Raw genomic sequence first — 18,187 nt, forward strand, 5'->3', positions numbered from 1 at the left:
GTTTTGTAAGGTCTCTCTCTACCCTGGGTCTCTACTCATGTCTATGGCTGGATTACATAGACCCTGCAATATTTTCTGTAAGTACACCAAGTACTTCAGGTTGTCCTTTGAATCATTTTTGGACCTTGGGCCTGCTGAGAGCTGAGATATATTAACTTGGCTACACATCTCCTGGATTAGAGCTGACATATTCAGCCAGCCTGGAGTGGAACTTATTCAAGTGGATATACTCAAATTGATGGTGTGGTTGTACTGAAGCATTTTCCAAGAAGGACCATGTGAAGGTTATCATCTTATGCACAAACAATATAAAGAAAACAACTATATGCTTAAAAAAGAGGAGAGGAGAGGAGAGGAGAGGAGAGGAGAGGAGAGGAGAGGAGAGGAGAAACCCAGGTCTAATGGCTTTTCTGCAATTCCTAATAAATATTTACGTTCACCACAGTTTGATGATAAATATCATCATGCATTAAGTTATAGAAAGGTAAGGCTTATTCTGAAACTGCCAGCAGTGCTCAGTAGTGCTCAAACACTACAGAGTAACAGATTAACTCAAGCAACTAGTAAATCAGAGTAATAGGAAAGCTGTCTTTTGCAACCATTCCACTTCTGGGAACACACAATCCATGTCAATTAAAATAAAATAAATGTTTCATTAAAGCTCCCAATGTATTTCTTAAAGAACAAGAAGAATTTGTAGGATGCATAAGGATATGTAACTCAGCCTGGTAACTTTCTCTAAGGGATTCAGCCTGCCTTTGTAGGCTTACAAAGTCCTTACCATGCAGAGTCAATTATGACTGCATTGCTTGCTACTGCATAACGTCTTCAGCAGCTTTTCATCCAAGAACATATTTCTATTTTTCCAGGATTTGGACTCACCTACATCAAATTTTGGAAGGAGAAATTTGAAAACTGTGAATGTGATGATAGCCTAATCACTCAAAACTTTAGCAATGAAAATATGGAAAAGCTGTTGTATAAAAAGATAGCTAAATAGAATGGTTTAGTTTGGCAGAAATAGAAAATGTGACTCAGATACGGAAAAGAGCTCTTTGCCCTTTAAAAACTTGCTCTTGTTTTCCCTCTAACACAGGAGCTTTTCAGGGAGAGTCTGATGATGCTGCATTATTGATGTGATACAGGTCTCTGGTGGAAACAGATGTGATATGTTTGGATTTCTCTGATAGTCTGGGCTGAACACAAAGCAAATTATCGAATGTTGGAAGGCTCAGGTTCAGTGAGAGTGTTCAAAGCAGACTTTTATAAGAAGTTCTTAAATAATAAATCTTAAATTTCAAGCCTGTTGCATAACCAAAAGTTATATATGTACTAAAAGAAATGTGCCCCAAGTGATTCTGTAGACAGACTGCAACTGAGATCAAAATGCATATGTACAGATTTAGGATTTGTTTGTTCTCAAATCAGGCACTGATAGTTGGGGGTAAACAACGTGCACTAGCAGTCTGGATGAAAATTCATAGAACTACAGAATCAGTGAGGCTGGAATATGTAAAACTTAAATGAATATTCATAATCTCTCCTACAATTTTGTCACCCTGTGTTGGATCTTAAAAAAAAAAAAAAGAAAGAAAAAAAACAACAAAACAAAACATCACCATTTCGAACCATAACAATTATATTTATTACTTGATTGTTCCTGGCAGGTTGTTACACAAAACAGAGTTCTCCCACGCAAAAAGAGGTCAAGCAGAGGTAGAAGAGGGCTGTTTTAGCCTAGGCTAAGCACACTTCAGCTTCAGTAGTTATCCAAGACTACTTAAAAAAGGTGGGTTCCATTCATCCACCCCAGCAAATCACACAATACATGTCTGTAGGAAGCCCAAGTTTCACAGGTCAAGTTTTCAGTACATTTTGAGATACCTGCCTAAGATTTCCCTTCCCAGCTCACAGTGAACCTCTAAGAAGGCTCTACTAAAGCAATGAACTGCAGTCTCTTGTAATAAATAAGACAAGCAGTATGATAGGATGTGCTAGATTATATCTCACTTGTGCGACAGCTTAATGTGGCTTCCATTTAATCAAAATTTCTATAAAGATGCTCAGATCAGAATACTGTTTCCTGGTCTCTGCAGAAAATGTGAGATCCACAGTGACCATGTTGACACATCTCAGCTCTGACTTCCATCTTCCTTCAGAAGAAGCTTCTTGGCTGTCTTCCCCATAATTCCTGCAAACTCAAGGGAAAAAAATATCTTGATCTTGCTGCATGTGCCATTCTTCCTTTTAAATCCTCTCTACTGTTACTTGAGATCTGTGCTCAAGATGAGCATTTTTTAAATAGGTTCAAAGACAACTGGCTGTGAGGGCACAGGGACAACACTGATGGAAGATGATGGAAGATTCCCTGGAGGCATTCAAGAAATGGGTAGCTGTTGTACTAAGGAACATGGTTTAGTGGGGAAATGCTGGTGGTAGATGGCCAGGTGGACAGGATGCTCCTGCAGGTCTTTTCCAGCCTTAGTGGTACCATGATTCTATGATTTCACACAGCTGGTGAGCTCCTATAATCGGAGAGCTGGGAGAAGATGAGTGCCACCTGGTGAAGCAAGCCCTCGGGCAGCCTGGGAGAGGTCCACAATGCTAAATGATAGGCTAAGAGGAAGGGACAGGAAGAGACGCTACACCTCTCCCATGGCTAGCTGCTTGTTGGACCAGAAAAACAACCATAGCTGAGCACAAGAAAGGACACTCGCTCCAAGCCCACTACACCTGTGCTTGGGAGTGCCACCTTTCTCTCACAAGGCGTGAGGGGCGGCTGTGGGGCAGGCACAAGAAGGAGTTGCACGTCTCCAACCTTCCACAAGGAGCACGGTCAGCCGCCCAAAGCAAAGGGACAGAGAGTGCCGAATAGCACCCGACCCCACCGACTCAGCACACACGACATGGCGGGCCGAGGTGGGGCAGGGCGTGGCGGCCGGAGCGGGGCGGGGCCGGGCGGTCGGGGGCGGACCGTGTGAGGGCAGGGCCGCGGCGGGCCGGCGCAGGTGCGCAGGTGCGCAGGTGGGGGGGCGGTGGTGGCCGGCCTGCAGCCATTTCCCTGTGTCACGGCTCCGTCTCTTAGCAACGGCTCCGAGTCCGGCCGCTAGTCGCGGCAGCCGCGCACCGCCCTAAGCGGCAGAGACGGCGGCTCCGCCGGGCGGGCGCTGCCAAGGGGCGGCCCCGCGGCGGGAAGGATGCGGCACGGCGCGGGGGCAGCGCTCCCGCCGAGCAACCTGAGGCGGCCGGCGGCGGCGGGGCCGTGGGAGAGCCCAGTGCTCGGCCCAGCCCCGCCGCCCGCCCGCCCGGGGCCGTGAGGGGCGGTGAGGCGGCGGCGGGGCGGGCGCCGCGCGGGGATGCCCGCTCGGGCCGGAAAGTTTCTTCCCCGCTGTGGCTCGGCCGCGGACCTCTCGCCGGTCTTTCTCGGTAAGTGGGCACGGAGCCTTCGGCGGCGCCGCTGCCATTTTGCGCGGTGTTCGGGAGACCCCGGCCCCTGCCGCCGGGAGCAGCGCCCAGCAGCCTGGCCGCCCGGCTCCCGAAGACCGTTTATTCGCTCCGCGAGCGGTACCTGAAGAACGGGCGCGAAGCCCGGATTCTCTCCTCTTCGGTTCCCCGTCCGTCCGTCTGTCAGAACAGCGTGAGAACTGCGCCCCGGGGCGCCCGCTGTCTGCGCACCGCTATCGGCTTGTGCATTCGCTCCGCAGCTTTCGGAAGTGTCCCCGAGTCTCTGCGTTGTTTTCTTCTGTTGCCGTCGCTGGTGCTCTCGTTGGCGGTCCCATCCTTCACGTGCTCTGCGCTCCTTTCTAAACGGGAAAAACTCAGTGCCGGGCGGTACTGTCTCAGGAAGGCAGCTCCGAAATGATTGCCATCTGTTTTCGTCGTTGTGGAAGAGACCGGCTCCTGTCGGGGGGGCAGGAGAAGGAATGAGATCAGCGAGCGGCGATTACAGCAAATCCTGCCCCGGTAATTACACTTCTGCACTGAAAAAAAAAAAATTTTTTTTTTAGTTGTTTTTAAAGTAAGTAGTTTGGTGATAGAGACTTCTCGTTCCTGCCCTTTGTTTTGAGTACGCCGTACCTCAGAGAGTAATTTAACAACATCCTCGCTGGCAGCAAAAAAATCGAACAGAGTAAATTGGGTATAGAATCCTCACCTACATGTAAAATCTGGGAATAGAGGAGGGGAGAAATGAGATTTAAACTCTAAACAGGGAAAGGACGAGAAGTATTTTTATTTTCCTCTTAGGCGCTTGCTTAATTGTCTTTCAGTGCAATGAATTGAACTTTATAAACCAGATTATATTCAGTGCTGTCGTCTTTTTGTTCCCTCGAAAAAACAAAGCTAAACCGTCCCAAACTGGACTGTTAGCAAGGGGGGGAAGCCTTCTTCTTGGAAGTGTGAGGGGTAGAGAGTCCAGGAAAAAAAAAAAAAAATCACAACAGCACAGGAATTGTTCCTACATGGTGCATTTTGCGGCTTCAGTCACTGGAACACGCAGATGAGTCCTGACAGTCAGTGAAATAAAAGCTATAAATGATAGCTGTTCAGTCACTTGCCAGTTTCTCTACGAGCAATCCTTGCCTTTTCCCCAGGTGATTTGCAGGGGTTTGCGCCTCCTTTAATAAGATGTGACATGCTACCTACCAGCCACCATCTCCCCTCTCTGGAGGTGGGGGGATGTGGCCGTGGTTGCATAACAGTTGCCCTGAACATCACACATGTTCCCAAAGCAGGAGGCTGTCCAGCTGACACTCCCTGACCACAGGCAAGTGATTAATTTTTTTTTAATATTGCAGATAGAATTCTAAGGAAGTGAAAGAAACTTTCATGGGATACTGCTTTCTATTATTCTGGTTTCCCTTGCATGTTTCACAGTAATTTCTTTTCCTCTCCTTTAGAAAAAGTAATATGCTTAACTCTCCACCACTAATGTGCAAATAGTGTAGTAAAATGAATGGTATCTATAGATCAAATGTAATCCTTCCTGCTTTTATTTTCTTCATACCTCACATCTAGTTCCTGCATTACATCACTAACCACAGTGTGGTTAAGTTGCTGTGTGGCATAACCCCAAACCTGTGGGAACGGGGCTTCAGGGCAGGGAAGCTGTCAGCCTCCTCTGAAGCATGGAGTTTTGCAAGCACTGTCTGAGACTAGCATGATCATTTTCTGTTTATGCTAGCAGGTACTACCCCATCTATCATTTATCTGGAGTATAAAGAAATTAATTAGCTGTGTGCCAAGGGTCTAGTGGGGCTGCTTCTCTTTGCAGAACTGCCTAATCATCTGTCTCATCAGTCTGCCTGTCTTTCTTACATACAGAAGCTGCATGGACAAGAGAGATCACCATGTTGTTGTTACCACTGTCCCACTTGTTGAGGGGTTTAATTAATGGGAGAATGGAGGACGAACAAGAAACGGAGACACCTGTTGTGCTATAGGTCTGTCACTGATCCTCACCCTCTTCTCTTTTTCCCTGCAGGAGCTGGAGCAGCTATAGGGAGCAGTGCCCTGGGTAGCCAGCCATGATCGCCACTGGAGGCCTCCTGAGGATCTCAGCTAGGAAACAGGATCCCTTGCGACCACAAAGCCAAATCCCCAAACGCAAACGTAAGGCCAAGAAGAAACGCAAAAATGATGTTGTGGTTGTGAAAGGCAAGCTCAAGCTGTGCTCCATCTCAGGGCTCATTGCCCTCTGTGGCATCCTGGTACTGCTAGTGGGCATCGCCTTGGCTATTGTGGGCTACTGGCCTAAGTCCAGCCAGGTATACAGAGAAGTTAGTGAGGGCAGGCACCTGGCCCCTCAGGGTGGCACCCTCAAGAACCGCTCCCAGAACCAGGAAGGGGCACAAGCTGAGATCTACCTGGAGTCACCTTCCAGAGCCAATTCCACCGCTGCTATCAGCCAGGAGTTCCCGCAGTCCTATCCCACTTCCTCATCCCCCCAAGCTTCAGTGGGTTTCCTTTTCCGTGTTTTCTCAAGCTACTTGCATTCAGACAAGCTGAAGGTCTTGGGCCCCCTCATCATGGGTATTGGCATCTTCCTCTTCATCTGCGCCAATGCAGTATTGCATGAGAACCGTGACAAGAAGACCAAGATCATCAACCTGCGGGACCTCTATTCCACTGTTATTGATGCCCACAGTTTGCGGGCGAAGGATGGAGGCGCCTCAGCTCCTCTTAATGGCTTTGTCAATTATGTGCAGTCACGGGGCCTGGAGCTAAAGCCTGGTGGTGAAGGCCTGGGTGCTGCGGCTATGCTGGCCAAGAGCTCTTGGCCACCGGGCCTGGCTGCCTCTTTTTCCCCACCTGACCTAGCATCCTCGCCACGACGTTCCTCCTTCTGCACCTTGCCGCAGCCTCCCAGCCTGGCCGAGGCTGTGTACAGCATCTACCAGGAGCATGCTGCCCATACTGGCCACACCTTCACCAGTCCGCCCTGCAGCCCACCAGAGAGCTGGGGCCAGCGCAGCACAGCCAGCTCCATTGTTGGATCCTCGTTGAGTGCTTTCACTCTTCTGCCCTTGACGCAGAGTGGCAGAGGGGGAGGCTGGCGGAGGCCTCCTGGTGAGCGGGGAGCCCAGGAAATCCCACAGGGGGAGTTTGAACTGAGCCTGACTGACCTCAGCCACGTCGAGGGAGGCTACAGGACAAGAAGGCACAAGCTGGTTCTCAGGCGGCAGAGCACCAGCTGCTTGCCTGATGCAAGGCGTCCCCTTTCTCCTGAGCCACCTCGGTCTCCAGCTGTCAGGGGAGGCCTGGACTCCAGCCTGTTGGCAACTTCTAGCCACTCCAGATCTCTGGACCTGGGGGAATCACCTCCCTCAACTCCCCCCGCCATCACCAGGATGGACTCCCAGAGCTCACAGTCTGAGCCTTCCAGCAGCAATAAGGGCTACAGTCACCTGGAGGAGGCTGGCACCTCCTTGGAGTCAGTTGCCAACACCCCAGCCAGTAAAATCCAGGACTGTGAGGAGGAACCGGTTGAGAAAATGGACCCCCTCAAGGCTACCAGCACAGAACAAACAGAGGAACAATCTCAGCAAATTCAAAGACAGTACACAAAGAAAGAGAAACTCTTTATGATTTCTAGGTCGCACGCTGCATTAGGGCTGGAGGATGGGGAGCTGGAAAGTACTGGCATCTGAAAAACCAAGAAAGCGCAAAGACACCTTGCAGCCCTCCACACCTTTTCCCCCTTCTTCATCTTTTTGTGGACTTAGGAAACCAGTCTATATCCAAAGAGCTGCAGTATGCTACCCTTGAAAATCTGAATTCAGTAAATCCTGTAGATGACTTCAGGAAGAAAATCCTTCTGTCCGATTGTATGTTCCTTGCAAGCCAAATTGTATTAAATATCCACAGTCCAGCAAGTTCTTGAGATCAGCTTAATACAATTTCGGACAGTATAACTGTGCACTTTAATTGTCTTGATTTCCAAGTGCTCCTTCTCCTCCGATTTCTTTCTTGCTGATTTGCCACTAACTGCTTGAAAACCACAGGCACTTTTTTAAGCTCAAGAGCACAGTGCTCTTTAGATTAAGAAAGCTGAGCTCTCTCTTTGTTTTGGTTCAATCACTAAAAAGTTTGCAAGGCCTTAAGGATGACGTACCTTGACAAAGAAGGAGTTTGCTTAAATTTTGAAAAAATGACAATTTAGAACAGAATAGAGCAGAACAGAGTGTTGATAATTTAGTTAAAACCATAATGTTCTTCAATTCAAAATACCTACTATGATGTGATACTTTATCAAGTATTATTACACATGTATTGAGTAATAGCATTAAAAGATTTTTTTTTTTTAATAAAACATTTGCAAACAAAACTGAGAGATAAAAAGTCTTTTATTTTGGTAAGTACTTATGATGCCATAAATTTCTGTTTTTGTAGTGTGAATGATTAGAGAGATGCTACAAGGCCAAAGGTTTGCTTATGCTTTTAAGTGGATAATAACCATGTAGGAGTAATTTCAAAATAAACAGTGGTTTTGACTCTGAGAAACTATGCTTTGGTTCAGTCAGCAAAATCTGTCTCCATTTCTAACAGTGCTTTCTGACATCTGCAGGAATGTGAGATTTTGACGTGCTATGGAAAAAAAAAATTATAGGTTTGACCTGTTAAAATTAGATTTTTTTCCTGAGTAACACTGAGTAATTGATCTCAAACTGTAGCATGTTCTTTTAGGAGTCTTCATTCGCAATTGTTGCTTTGAGCCTTTCCCCTGTTCAGGTTTTCATATTCATGAAAGTATGTGCATAATGTTAATTTTAAAGCATAATTATAGTCCTGAATGTCTCTGAGGTGCTCACCCTGTTGAAATCAGTGGAAGGTTCTCAGTGACTTTGGAGTGGCGAGTTTCTTCTGAGTGAGAAAAGCATCAGGCTTCCTTACGGCTGTTTTGTTTTTTTTTTTTTAATGATCTGTGGGCAGACTTTTAGTAGATTGATGAGTTGTTTTATTTTTGAACCTGCAATGTGACAGGCGTTCTTTTATTTTGTTAAAGCAGCTCTGCAGCTTTAGATACTCAGGAGATTTCATCAGTGTTTCAGGTTTCGAATGTGGATGTGTCATTTCATCATACACAAAGGGAAACTGACATTAAACAAACACATGGTGTAGAGGGGAAAGTTGTTTTTCTGTTGCAATTAAAATTTTTGTTATGGCTTCATGCCTTGAAATATCTAGTTATATTGCAGTGCATTGCAAAATTGAATATAACAGTCACAAAATGCAATTGCAAAGAGTAATCTGGCAAAGTCCTATATTAAATAAGGCTAATTTAAAAAAAAAAAAAAAAAAAAAAAGCCCACAAAGAATTTGCCATGTCAGAATTCTGAAATTGTGGAAGCAGTTCTCTTGAGCAACTGAGAGTATCCAGATGGCAATATCTCTTCTCTTGTCAGTGGCAACCACAAAAAACAATAACATGAATGTCAGCATGACATTTTTTTTGCTATCAAACTGCTAACGCACAGCTGGCAAAAAATATGTTGCAGAACTGCCTGAGCTGGAAGGTGGATTGATGAGACCCTGCAAGAAGTGGCACACAGTTCTCCCAGTTCCAAGTCATTAGTGAACCAGCGCTTCTGCTTCTCTTGTGATTTCCAGCAAGATTTATGAGCTGTATCTGAGCAGCATTACCTGGTGCTGACGGAGATGCTGGTTGTTTGTGCCGATGAAGATACCTCATTTGTTGCTATCTATGTGAAAACTTTGTAGGGGCACAGGTAAGAGGTGGGTTGTGGGTACTGCTTCCTGGAGGATGAGGTTCTCATGAAAGCATGACAAGTTTTTATTCATTCTGAAAGGGAGACAAATGTATTTCTGTATATGTATTCTTAGTAAATACTTCTTTAGTCCTCTGAATTTGCAGTGTGCTCTTTAAAAAAAAAAAAAAAAAAAAAAAAAAACCTCTGGATGCTCCTTAGATAGATCAATTAAAATAAAGCATTCCAGTAATTCTGCTGATTAGTTTTCTGCAAAGCTTTCTTAATAACAAAATTACAGTGAAGTTGGTTTTCAATAAGTAAATTTATAGCCTTTTCCTGTGTGCCAAAAAAAGATTTGAAACATGAAGTTTCATCAGACGAGCTGGATTTTTAGAACAGCAGCTAGAAGTGATTCAGAACACATGCATTAATAGGCAGATAAAGCCTTTAAGTATTTAAAAAAAAATCTCTCATTTTTTTGTGAATGTATTCCTCAAATTGTTTGTTGAACAACACATATAGCAGTGGATTTGACGTCAGAAAGTTTTGTTCAAAATTCAAGATGAGCAAATTAGTTTGACTAACACTGGAAAGTGGATGAGAAATTCAACCTTTGTGCATCAGATGTGACTGCTCATAGCACCATTAGCAGTACAGAAACAAACAGTGACTGGTCCAGAACAGAACCTTTTCTGATAACACCAGCAGCTGACACAAGTGCTCAGTTTTGTGCATTGACCTCTTGATTTTCTCCTAGATGACACTGACTGCTTCTTTAAACTACCAGACTGCCTCTTGGCTATTGTTTGCTTTTTTTTGTCTCATGTTTATGTGTTTTCCTCCCATCTTGTCTTCCTCGTTAACCTTCTTCCCCATTATCCTGCCATCAAGTGCTTCCTCCGCAGTCCTTGTCAAGAGCTGAGTAGTTGCTTCTGTTGTATCTGCCTGCCTACATGTTGCAGAGAAAGATGGGCTTGCACACAAAAAAATTTTGAAGATGGAATGATTAAGCTGCAATACCCCTGCATAAAATCTTAGTGTGTTCCAAAATCTGCTTTCTAGAGGTATTTATTTTAGCATAGAAGAAATGCTATGGTAGTTATACAAAATTTCTCAAGGAAAAGCTAATTTCTGCTTGAACTCTCAGAGTACTCTCATCATTGAGTACGAGGCAGCATCTCTGCATTATGAGTATGTCTGCTGCTTAGACAAGACTGAGATCGTAGGTAAATGCCCTAATTGTACCTCAAGTGTTCTACTGTTTATTTCCAAACTGCATATAAAAGGAAAAGGAAAGGTGGATCATGCTGTAAATATGTTCAGGAGACACATAGGCATCCTCCATAGAACACATTCAGTGAAAGTGTTAATACACTGAAGTGGATTAGGAAATGTACTTGTAAACTCTAAACTTCAACTCCAACTGTTGGCATATCAGCTGTACTACTACAAAATGCAGTAGCCCAGATTTATTGCACCATATTATTTAGGTACATTTTTAACAGCCCTTACAAGAAATCATGCTGTCCAATAGTGAGTAACGGTGCCTGTACAAACATCAAATTAGGTAGCTAGCAACCTAGTTGCCAGCCTGCAGTAGTGTACGTACTTCCATAATGACCAAAACTGTTCCAAGATTTACACAGAAGTAGCATTATATATATATATATATATATATTTAAATAAAATTAATGGAAGTGGCATGATGATAAAGGCTGTTGGATTTTTATGTGAGGATAATCTGATCAAATGTAACAGGTGTTGCATCCATGTGAATAGATTCTTGCTTAGAACAATGACAAAACAACAGCACTGTATTTACAGTGAAAAATATAAGTTGTTACTAATTCCAGTAGATCACTCATTGATGCCTTGCACCATTAACATTTCAGTCTCTCAGTTTTCACTTCATCAGGAAAGAGGGGATGAGAGAAAGAAACAAGAAAACAACGCCCAAACCCTGGCCATAACCAAGCCAGAAATCACTCTGCACACAAAAAGCACAGATGCTCTCCCTGGAAGCTGCAATTACAGTCTTAAAGTAGTTAAGTAGTACCTTTTTTTCTTGTGGAGCAAGTACATCAAAATTCCCTCAGAAAAAGTAACTTTATTCCTCTCTTTTCCAAGTGTTGCAAGAAGTAATGGAATGCTTTATCTAGTCTGGTTAATTATTATTTTTCTCTTCCAAGGATGAGTCAAAGATCCAGTATGGACCTGCGAATAGCAAAGATGTGCAGTGTGTGCAGGCATGAGCAGAGAGAATAAATAGGGCCTCACAGACACAGAAGAAAATCTGCTGCAGAAGAGTATGCTATTTTGTCTTCCTCTTCAGAGCTAACCTTCCTATTTACTGATCTCCAAAGCAGAAACATCTAAGCAAGTGCATAAGAAAAACATCTTCCACTGTTTAGCTTTCCCTCTAAGAGCAACAGATGATGGTACAATTCAGACACTAGAGAAGCATGCATTTATCTGCTAGTTAGTTGTTTATTTGCAAATTTACTTAGAGACTGTGACACATGGGAGTCACCAGTGGGAAATGTTAAGTTTTGCCACATCCCTGCAGGTGCTCAAGGCCAGGTTGGATGGAGCCCTGGGCAGCTGAGCTGGGAGGTGGCAGCCCTGCCTACAGCATAGGGTGGGACTGGGTGGGCTTTAAGGTGCCTTCCAACCCAGGCCTTTCTGTGATTCATTGCAGCCTATCAATACCTGAAGGGAACCTACACCCAGGAGGGGAGTAAACTCTTCAAAAGGGCTGATAACAGCAGGACTAGGGGAAATGGTTTTAAGTTGAAGGAGGGAAGATTTAGGTTGGATGTTAGGGGGAAGTTCTTTACTAGGAGAGTGGTTAGGCCCTGGAACGGGCTGCCCAGGGAGGTTGTGGATGCCCCGTCCTTGGATGTGTTTAAGGCCAGGTTGGACGGGGTCCTGGGCAACCTGATCTGAATGTCTATGTTTGGTGGCCCTGCTAGGGAGGGGGGTTGGAACTACATGATCCTTGGGGTCCCTTCCAACCCGGGTGATTCTGTGATTCTGTGATTCCTTCTAGCAGAGAAATGATCAATCAAACCCTCCTGGAGGGAGAGGCCCACTCTTCCCATGGTACTTGAATTATGCTGACTCCTGAGTCACCTTAAGTTAGTGCGTCCATATGCCAGCAACATCTGCCAACAATTCCTCATGTTTGTTTGTTTGTTTGTTTTCTATATTCAAGGAAGAAGTTTTAAACAGTAGCTTGAGCTTCAGAGAGCAGCAAAGAGCAGAGGTTAGAACACTTGAACTCACCTCATAGCAAAGATCAAAAGAAAGACGATTTCTCACTTTTAAGATCTTGGTCCATGACATTGTTTTTTGTTTCTCTTTGCCCTCATCTGTACAAAGGTGATTTGGGCTAAGATTTTACAAGCTGCTTTTTCTTTTTTCCTTTCTACTTTCTCTCCATAAGTGGTGAGATGCTCTCAGACTGAATTTAGAAGTTAGAAGAGATTATTTGGATTCAGAGAAACAGCTGATTGCAAACTAAGCTTTACAGCCAATGTCAAAAACATCAAATAATGTTTAACACTTTTGTCCAATATATCCTGTCCACAATGGACTCCAGTTTTGAAGAAAACCTACAAGGACAAAGAATAATTGCCATCAGGCACATGGAAGCCACATCACACTATTTTCTGAAATATCCAGCTCCATTCAGACAAACCTTGGTGGGTTTTATTGTTGTTTTAATTTTCTGGGAACTGTGGAAAAAAACTGTTTATGAATCCCTGAAGTGAGAGCCACCACACAACCTGGGAGTGCTGTTTGCTCATCTCTGTGAGTAACATTTGGCATGGTGCTGACACATCTTCTCTGACCTGTCTGGGAGTAAAAGAAGGCCAAGTCACACAGTTTTTTTTGTGTGCACACTCATGCAGAGCTTTCAAGCTGCCACAAGCCAAATCAGCCATTTTAAAAGAGCAGAACTGCACAGCACAAGCACCTGACAAACTGATGTTGCTGCCATGTGCCAGAAGTCACCAGAGGCAGCTCCATCAGGATAAACTCCCCATGAGCTGATGTGGTACTTCCACAACGCACCATAGAAGTGCCTTCTTCCCTCATTCCTAAATTGTACGTTAGGTCTCTCCCTGAGGGCTGTAGCTCAGCTCAGCTCACCTCACCATCCTCAGCAATTATTTTCTTCTGCAAAACCAGACATATAGAGATACAGCCACAGGTGAAGTGCAGAAAGACCAGATCTACATTAAGTAGAGAAGAAAGAAGGCACCTGTATGCAATGATGATACCATGCAAATATCTGTCTCTAAGTGACTTTTCTGAACCACTTAACTAGTTTTCTGTGAAACAGAGCCTTTTGAGTGCCTTTCCTCAACCAGGACAGTCATCTCTCATCTTTGAGGCATCCTCCTCCTGCAGGCAAGACACTGAAGCACTGATGTATTTCACTTTCTTCCAGATTTGTTGCACACAAATTACAGGAAATAACTTAGCTAAAGACTGTCCTAAAACACCTCTACAGAATGGTTAAGACAGAGTGAATTCTGGACAGCTGATGCCATTTTTTTTTTTTCAGGTGGCAAATTTAATAGGAACAGATGAAGCCTGGCACCAGTGTGGTAGCACAGAAGGTGATGATAGCAGCTCTTTCAGGTTTGGAGACTTAAATCCACCTGCTGGTGCAGCCTTTTGCCTACCTTTGCAACTTGTATGAACTGGGCGAGCAGCACTGAAACGGGCATGTACTAAGGCTGCATCTCTCAACCTCTGATCAGAGACCAACCCACTGGAAGATGTGGAGGCTAGTAATCTCTCTTAGAGCCTTTAAGTATAGCTTTGGTCCATCACCCCCATAACAAAGCAGCAAAGCTTTTTAAGGAACTGTTCAGAACATGCAGGAGTGGTGAGGCTGTTTTGCCAGCAATGCTCTTTGCTAGGATGTTCTCTGCCTTAAATCTGCTATGGAGGGCTGTAGCCCCCATATGAACCCCAAATGAAAGGCACAGCCCAGTTCTGGGATCTCTGGTCCTGTGCTGAGGGGTGAGGCAAAGGAAGCTCATGTATTCAAAGTAATTATGCTATAACAGCACTGTTTACTGTACCTTTAATTTCACAAACAAATTGGTCCAGTCCTCCACTTAAGCAAACAATGTGGTGCCTAATATTTCACCAGCAGGTTGAACTAATTCTCACATGGGCAGAGATTTCAACAGCAATGTTTTCCAAAAAGCTGCAGTAGGTATCCAAAACATACAGTAGAGTATCAGTTAATTTTACAGTTATGGATAAAACAATCTCATTTGTAGTTTAGACAAATCTAGGTCATGCTGCCACCATAAAAAAAAAAAAAAAAAAAAAAAGGGGGAGGGTAGCAATAGAACTGGTTGTTTTTTTTTTTTCTTCCCCCTCCATCAAACCCAACCAAATATTTTGTTCAGTTTCTTCCTAAGTAAGCAGCAGGGTAGGAGACAGGAATCAGGTTTGGTTTCTATACTCAGCGACGCCATTTTCCAGCTGTCTCTTTCACCGAATTTTACCAAGTAGAAGCAGCACTTCCACTCCACCAGAGTACAGAAATCCCCAGCTACTTCAGTAAATCAAAGATGTCAAAACATTAGGAAATGTAAGAAATAAGTTACTGGGATTATCTTAAAATGAATAGCAGATTCCTCTGAGCAGCTGGAATGCTTATCAGTTGCAGGGAAAACAAAGATTACCCCAAAATATTTTTAGGCATTCCTAAAACATTTCTTCTTTAACACAGAAATGGGGTATAACTAACAACATCAAGAGCAGGGAAGGCTTCGTCTGAAGGAGTTTCAGGAGTCCTGGTAATGGCAGCAAGGAATATACTTATTTTGAATACATGCTGACAGATGCTTGATACCATGGGACTGCTTTATCTTTTTCACTCTTTCTTACCACACAAGGTAATAAATTGTTACTATACATAGAAAGTGGGCACAGTATCACATACACAGCCTTCTCTTGCAAATTCTATGGTTGATGAACAATAAAAGTACTTCATCTTCATGACTCCAAGACAACGGTCAGTGTACACTTGCCATATTAAAATACAGGAGTGGTAGCAGGTCCTGTCAAGGACAGCCCATAGACTTGCTTGGTTCTGCTTCTCCTTTGTCAAGGGCTACAACCTCATCAGCTTTTGCTTAAACAAATAATTCTCTTCCAGCACAGAGTGTAAGCAATTATGTTACAAGGCCTCAGATCTGCATACTGCATCAGCACAGCATATATAAATCATCATGTTTATGCACAACTAAAATACATCTCTTCTACAGAGCCTTGAAAAGTGAGCCAAATAATGAAAAGCTGAAATTCTGGTGCAACACATGGAATAACATATGCACTCAGGGTAAAACAGGTGTCCCAGGCAGAGAAGGTAACTAGGAAATGGCTGATCTCATCACAGCAATGATTTAAAGCCATAAGTATGTTAATTAGAGCTGTTTGAAACAGAAGGGTAGATTCAATCTGCCAGTTTTCAGCAAAAGTAGTAACTGAAGGTATAGCCATCCACAGGCCATGAAAGCAGCAGCTTCACAATCTCTACAAAGACCTGCTCTCAACAGTGGGAAAAGTAGACATGCTTTCATTGTTCTAAGTGGCCAGTTGGGGACCGTGCATCTCCTGGGTATAAAAGAGATGAGAAGAGCTGATTTTAAGAATCACCTTTAGAAGTGCTGGTAACTGCTTTATAGGTAGAAAAATAATTGTCAGCTAAGCAACAGCTCTCACATGCACTTCTTAAAAACCAGCATGGAATCACTGCAAGTCCTGCAGCCATCAGGATTAATGGTATGCAATAACCAGAAGATAAGCTGGATTGAATACCTGAAGTATCTTGTTTCTTAGAAAGCACTCTCTTTTAAATCTAGGAAATGACATGATTTTTGAGTACCTTACTTACATTAGTGAAATCATTTAAACTTATCTGCTTCCTTCTTATTTATGTAGTCTAGAAAGGATTGATTATACCATTCTAAGTTGCATCCCTTCCATGCTTGAATCTCCAGATTGAGACAACCTGATCTAGCAATCAGCACCTTGCTGTGGCAGGGGGCTGGAACTAGGTGAACTTTGAGGTCCCTCTTCCAACCCCATCTATGATTTTTAAAGACTGTTTATGAGGCTTGCCCCATATTTTCATTGCACAGGCTAATGGCTGAAATCTACATTGGGAAGCCAGCTCTGGATGTGTTAATCTTACACAGCACTTACACTTTAGCCTATCTGGTAGTGGTTTTGAGGAGGAAACTGTACAACACAATCACATAAAATTGCTCAGGTTTTTACCAGCCCACAGATGTGTGCCTTTCCGTCTACATGTCTGATTAGCCACTTCCACAAAGAACGTTCAGCAGAGTAAGTATGCCCCAGGATAATGCTTTTTGACTGAAGGTACTCGTCAAGCAGTGTCTTTCAGTCCTATGTCTGTAGTTTCACTGCAGTGTAATACGTGGATATCTTCCATTTACTTCACAGGAAAACCTGTAATTTTGGCTTGGATTCATCTCATCAAGGCTCTTGAGCACCGCAGGCAGGCCACACTCTAAGCTATGCAATTGTAGCCCTTCAGCTGGGGTTCAGGATAACCATACAAGAATGGGACTGTGCTATAAACTGCTTCAAGGCCAAGATTAGACTAATGAGGGCAAAAACTAAGAAAAATGTCAGGAATGGGAAAGTTTTGAGAAATGTGGTTGCACCCATCTACCAAATAGATGGCTATTCCATTCTAACTGCACAAATAGAGGAAAAATAGGGCTGTTATTATATAGAATACTGCAAAGACAGAAACCTTGGCTAATAACAGCAGAATACATCTGTCAAGATGAACCCAGCAAGAAGCAGAGACCCAGCAAGTAAAAGGATCCAATCACTACTCATCCCCTCTAAAACAGGATCAGGCATCTAACACCCACAGCTAGAAGACCACAAGGCACCAACCCAAAGCTACTGGTTTTCTGGTGGCTCTGCCATGCCAGCAACAAGAGAACATGACATCTTCCTGATGTGAAGGATTTGCACATGCAGAAAATACAGGACTACAGGAAGGGAAATCCAACTGGACTAGCCAAGACCTTTATTTATTTCCAGATAACATATAACGGGCTCTTGCTCAGTTGCTTTTAACACCCAAAAAAAGTGTAATGTCCAGAACCACAAACTACCCCAGCTGTTCAAATGTCAAGTGGCCTGGTGTTTGTCTAGCAGCATCCAGAGTAAGGTATCTACAGAACATTTCAGCTTTTGCATCCTGTCTCTTAGAACAATTTACATATATCCAAGTAAAGTAAATCAGCCAAGAATGGGGGAAATGCTGGTCTCAAAGTTTCCTTAACTTACTTTGAAAACAATCATCATGGTAATTCAGTTCCACATATGGATCTAAAACACAGCCAGTGGGTAATATTTAATGCAAGTTCTCTCTCATTCTGAAGTTGAACCATTGTTTCAGTAACTCAAGTTACAAACTAAACCCAAATAAAAAAAATAATCAGATTATATCCATCTTCTATAGAAAATACTAGTGCTTATACAGGAAATTAAAAAAAAAAAAGGCAAGTTAGAGGCCACAAAGGGGAAAACATTATCGTGAAAATAACAGTAAATGCAGAAGTGTATAAAAATGAATCAAACTTACATCTAGACCTAGATTTTAGGTATTATTTACCCATAGAAATCACAAAGGGCAATTAATCTACTTATTCAGTGCAATTTTTATAAGCTACATCTCACCTACTAATAATGAAATATATTTCAATTAATTTTGAATAAATTACATCAGGGGACTAAAACAGGAATTCCTATGCCTAAAGCAGAGCAACGAAATTCCCAACTTACATATTTTCATGATGGAGAGTGTAAGTATACTTTTATATGCTGTTATAACTTGAATAACATTACTGAAACTTGTTTTGAATTAGTTGTCATTAAAGGATAAAGAGCTGAACACC

The 18,187-nt window shown here is 43.4% G+C and overlaps 1 protein-coding gene across 3 annotated transcripts; it reads left to right on the forward strand.

Annotated features, from left to right (window-relative positions):
- The first annotated feature begins 3,362 nt into the window (after window positions 1–3,362).
- Window positions 3,363–7,904, forward strand: TMEM200C (transmembrane protein 200C). 3 transcript variants are annotated; one of them, XM_042869429.1, is made up of 4 exons: window positions 3,363–3,426; window positions 3,705–3,963; window positions 4,593–4,765; window positions 5,483–7,904. In XM_042869429.1, the coding sequence occupies exon 4, from the start codon at window positions 5,526–5,528 to the stop codon at window positions 7,146–7,148; it is 1,623 nt and encodes a 540-aa protein (XP_042725363.1). In that variant the 5' UTR covers window positions 3,363–3,426; window positions 3,705–3,963; window positions 4,593–4,765; window positions 5,483–5,525; the 3' UTR covers window positions 7,149–7,904. The 3 variants fall into 3 exon arrangements, with proteins under 3 accessions (XP_042725363.1, XP_042725364.1, XP_042725365.1); XM_042869430.1 differs by lacking the exon at window positions 4,593–4,765; XM_042869431.1 differs by lacking the exons at window positions 3,705–3,963; window positions 4,593–4,765 and having other exon boundaries at window positions 3,377–3,426.
- Window positions 7,905–18,187: the final 10,283 nt, after the last annotated feature.

Source organism: Lagopus leucura, unplaced genomic scaffold (genome assembly GCF_019238085.1).
Source record: "Lagopus leucura isolate 7727_CA_CO unplaced genomic scaffold, USGS_WTPT01 Super-Scaffold_100002, whole genome shotgun sequence".
Taxonomy (NCBI): domain Eukaryota; kingdom Metazoa; phylum Chordata; class Aves; order Galliformes; family Phasianidae; genus Lagopus; species Lagopus leucura.

What these genes read in the sequence shown, in the direction of transcription:
- TMEM200C (XM_042869429.1), top strand. Translation starts at nt 5,526, where the DNA reads ATGATCGCCACTGGAGGCCTCCTGAGGATCTCAGCTAGGAAACAGGAT.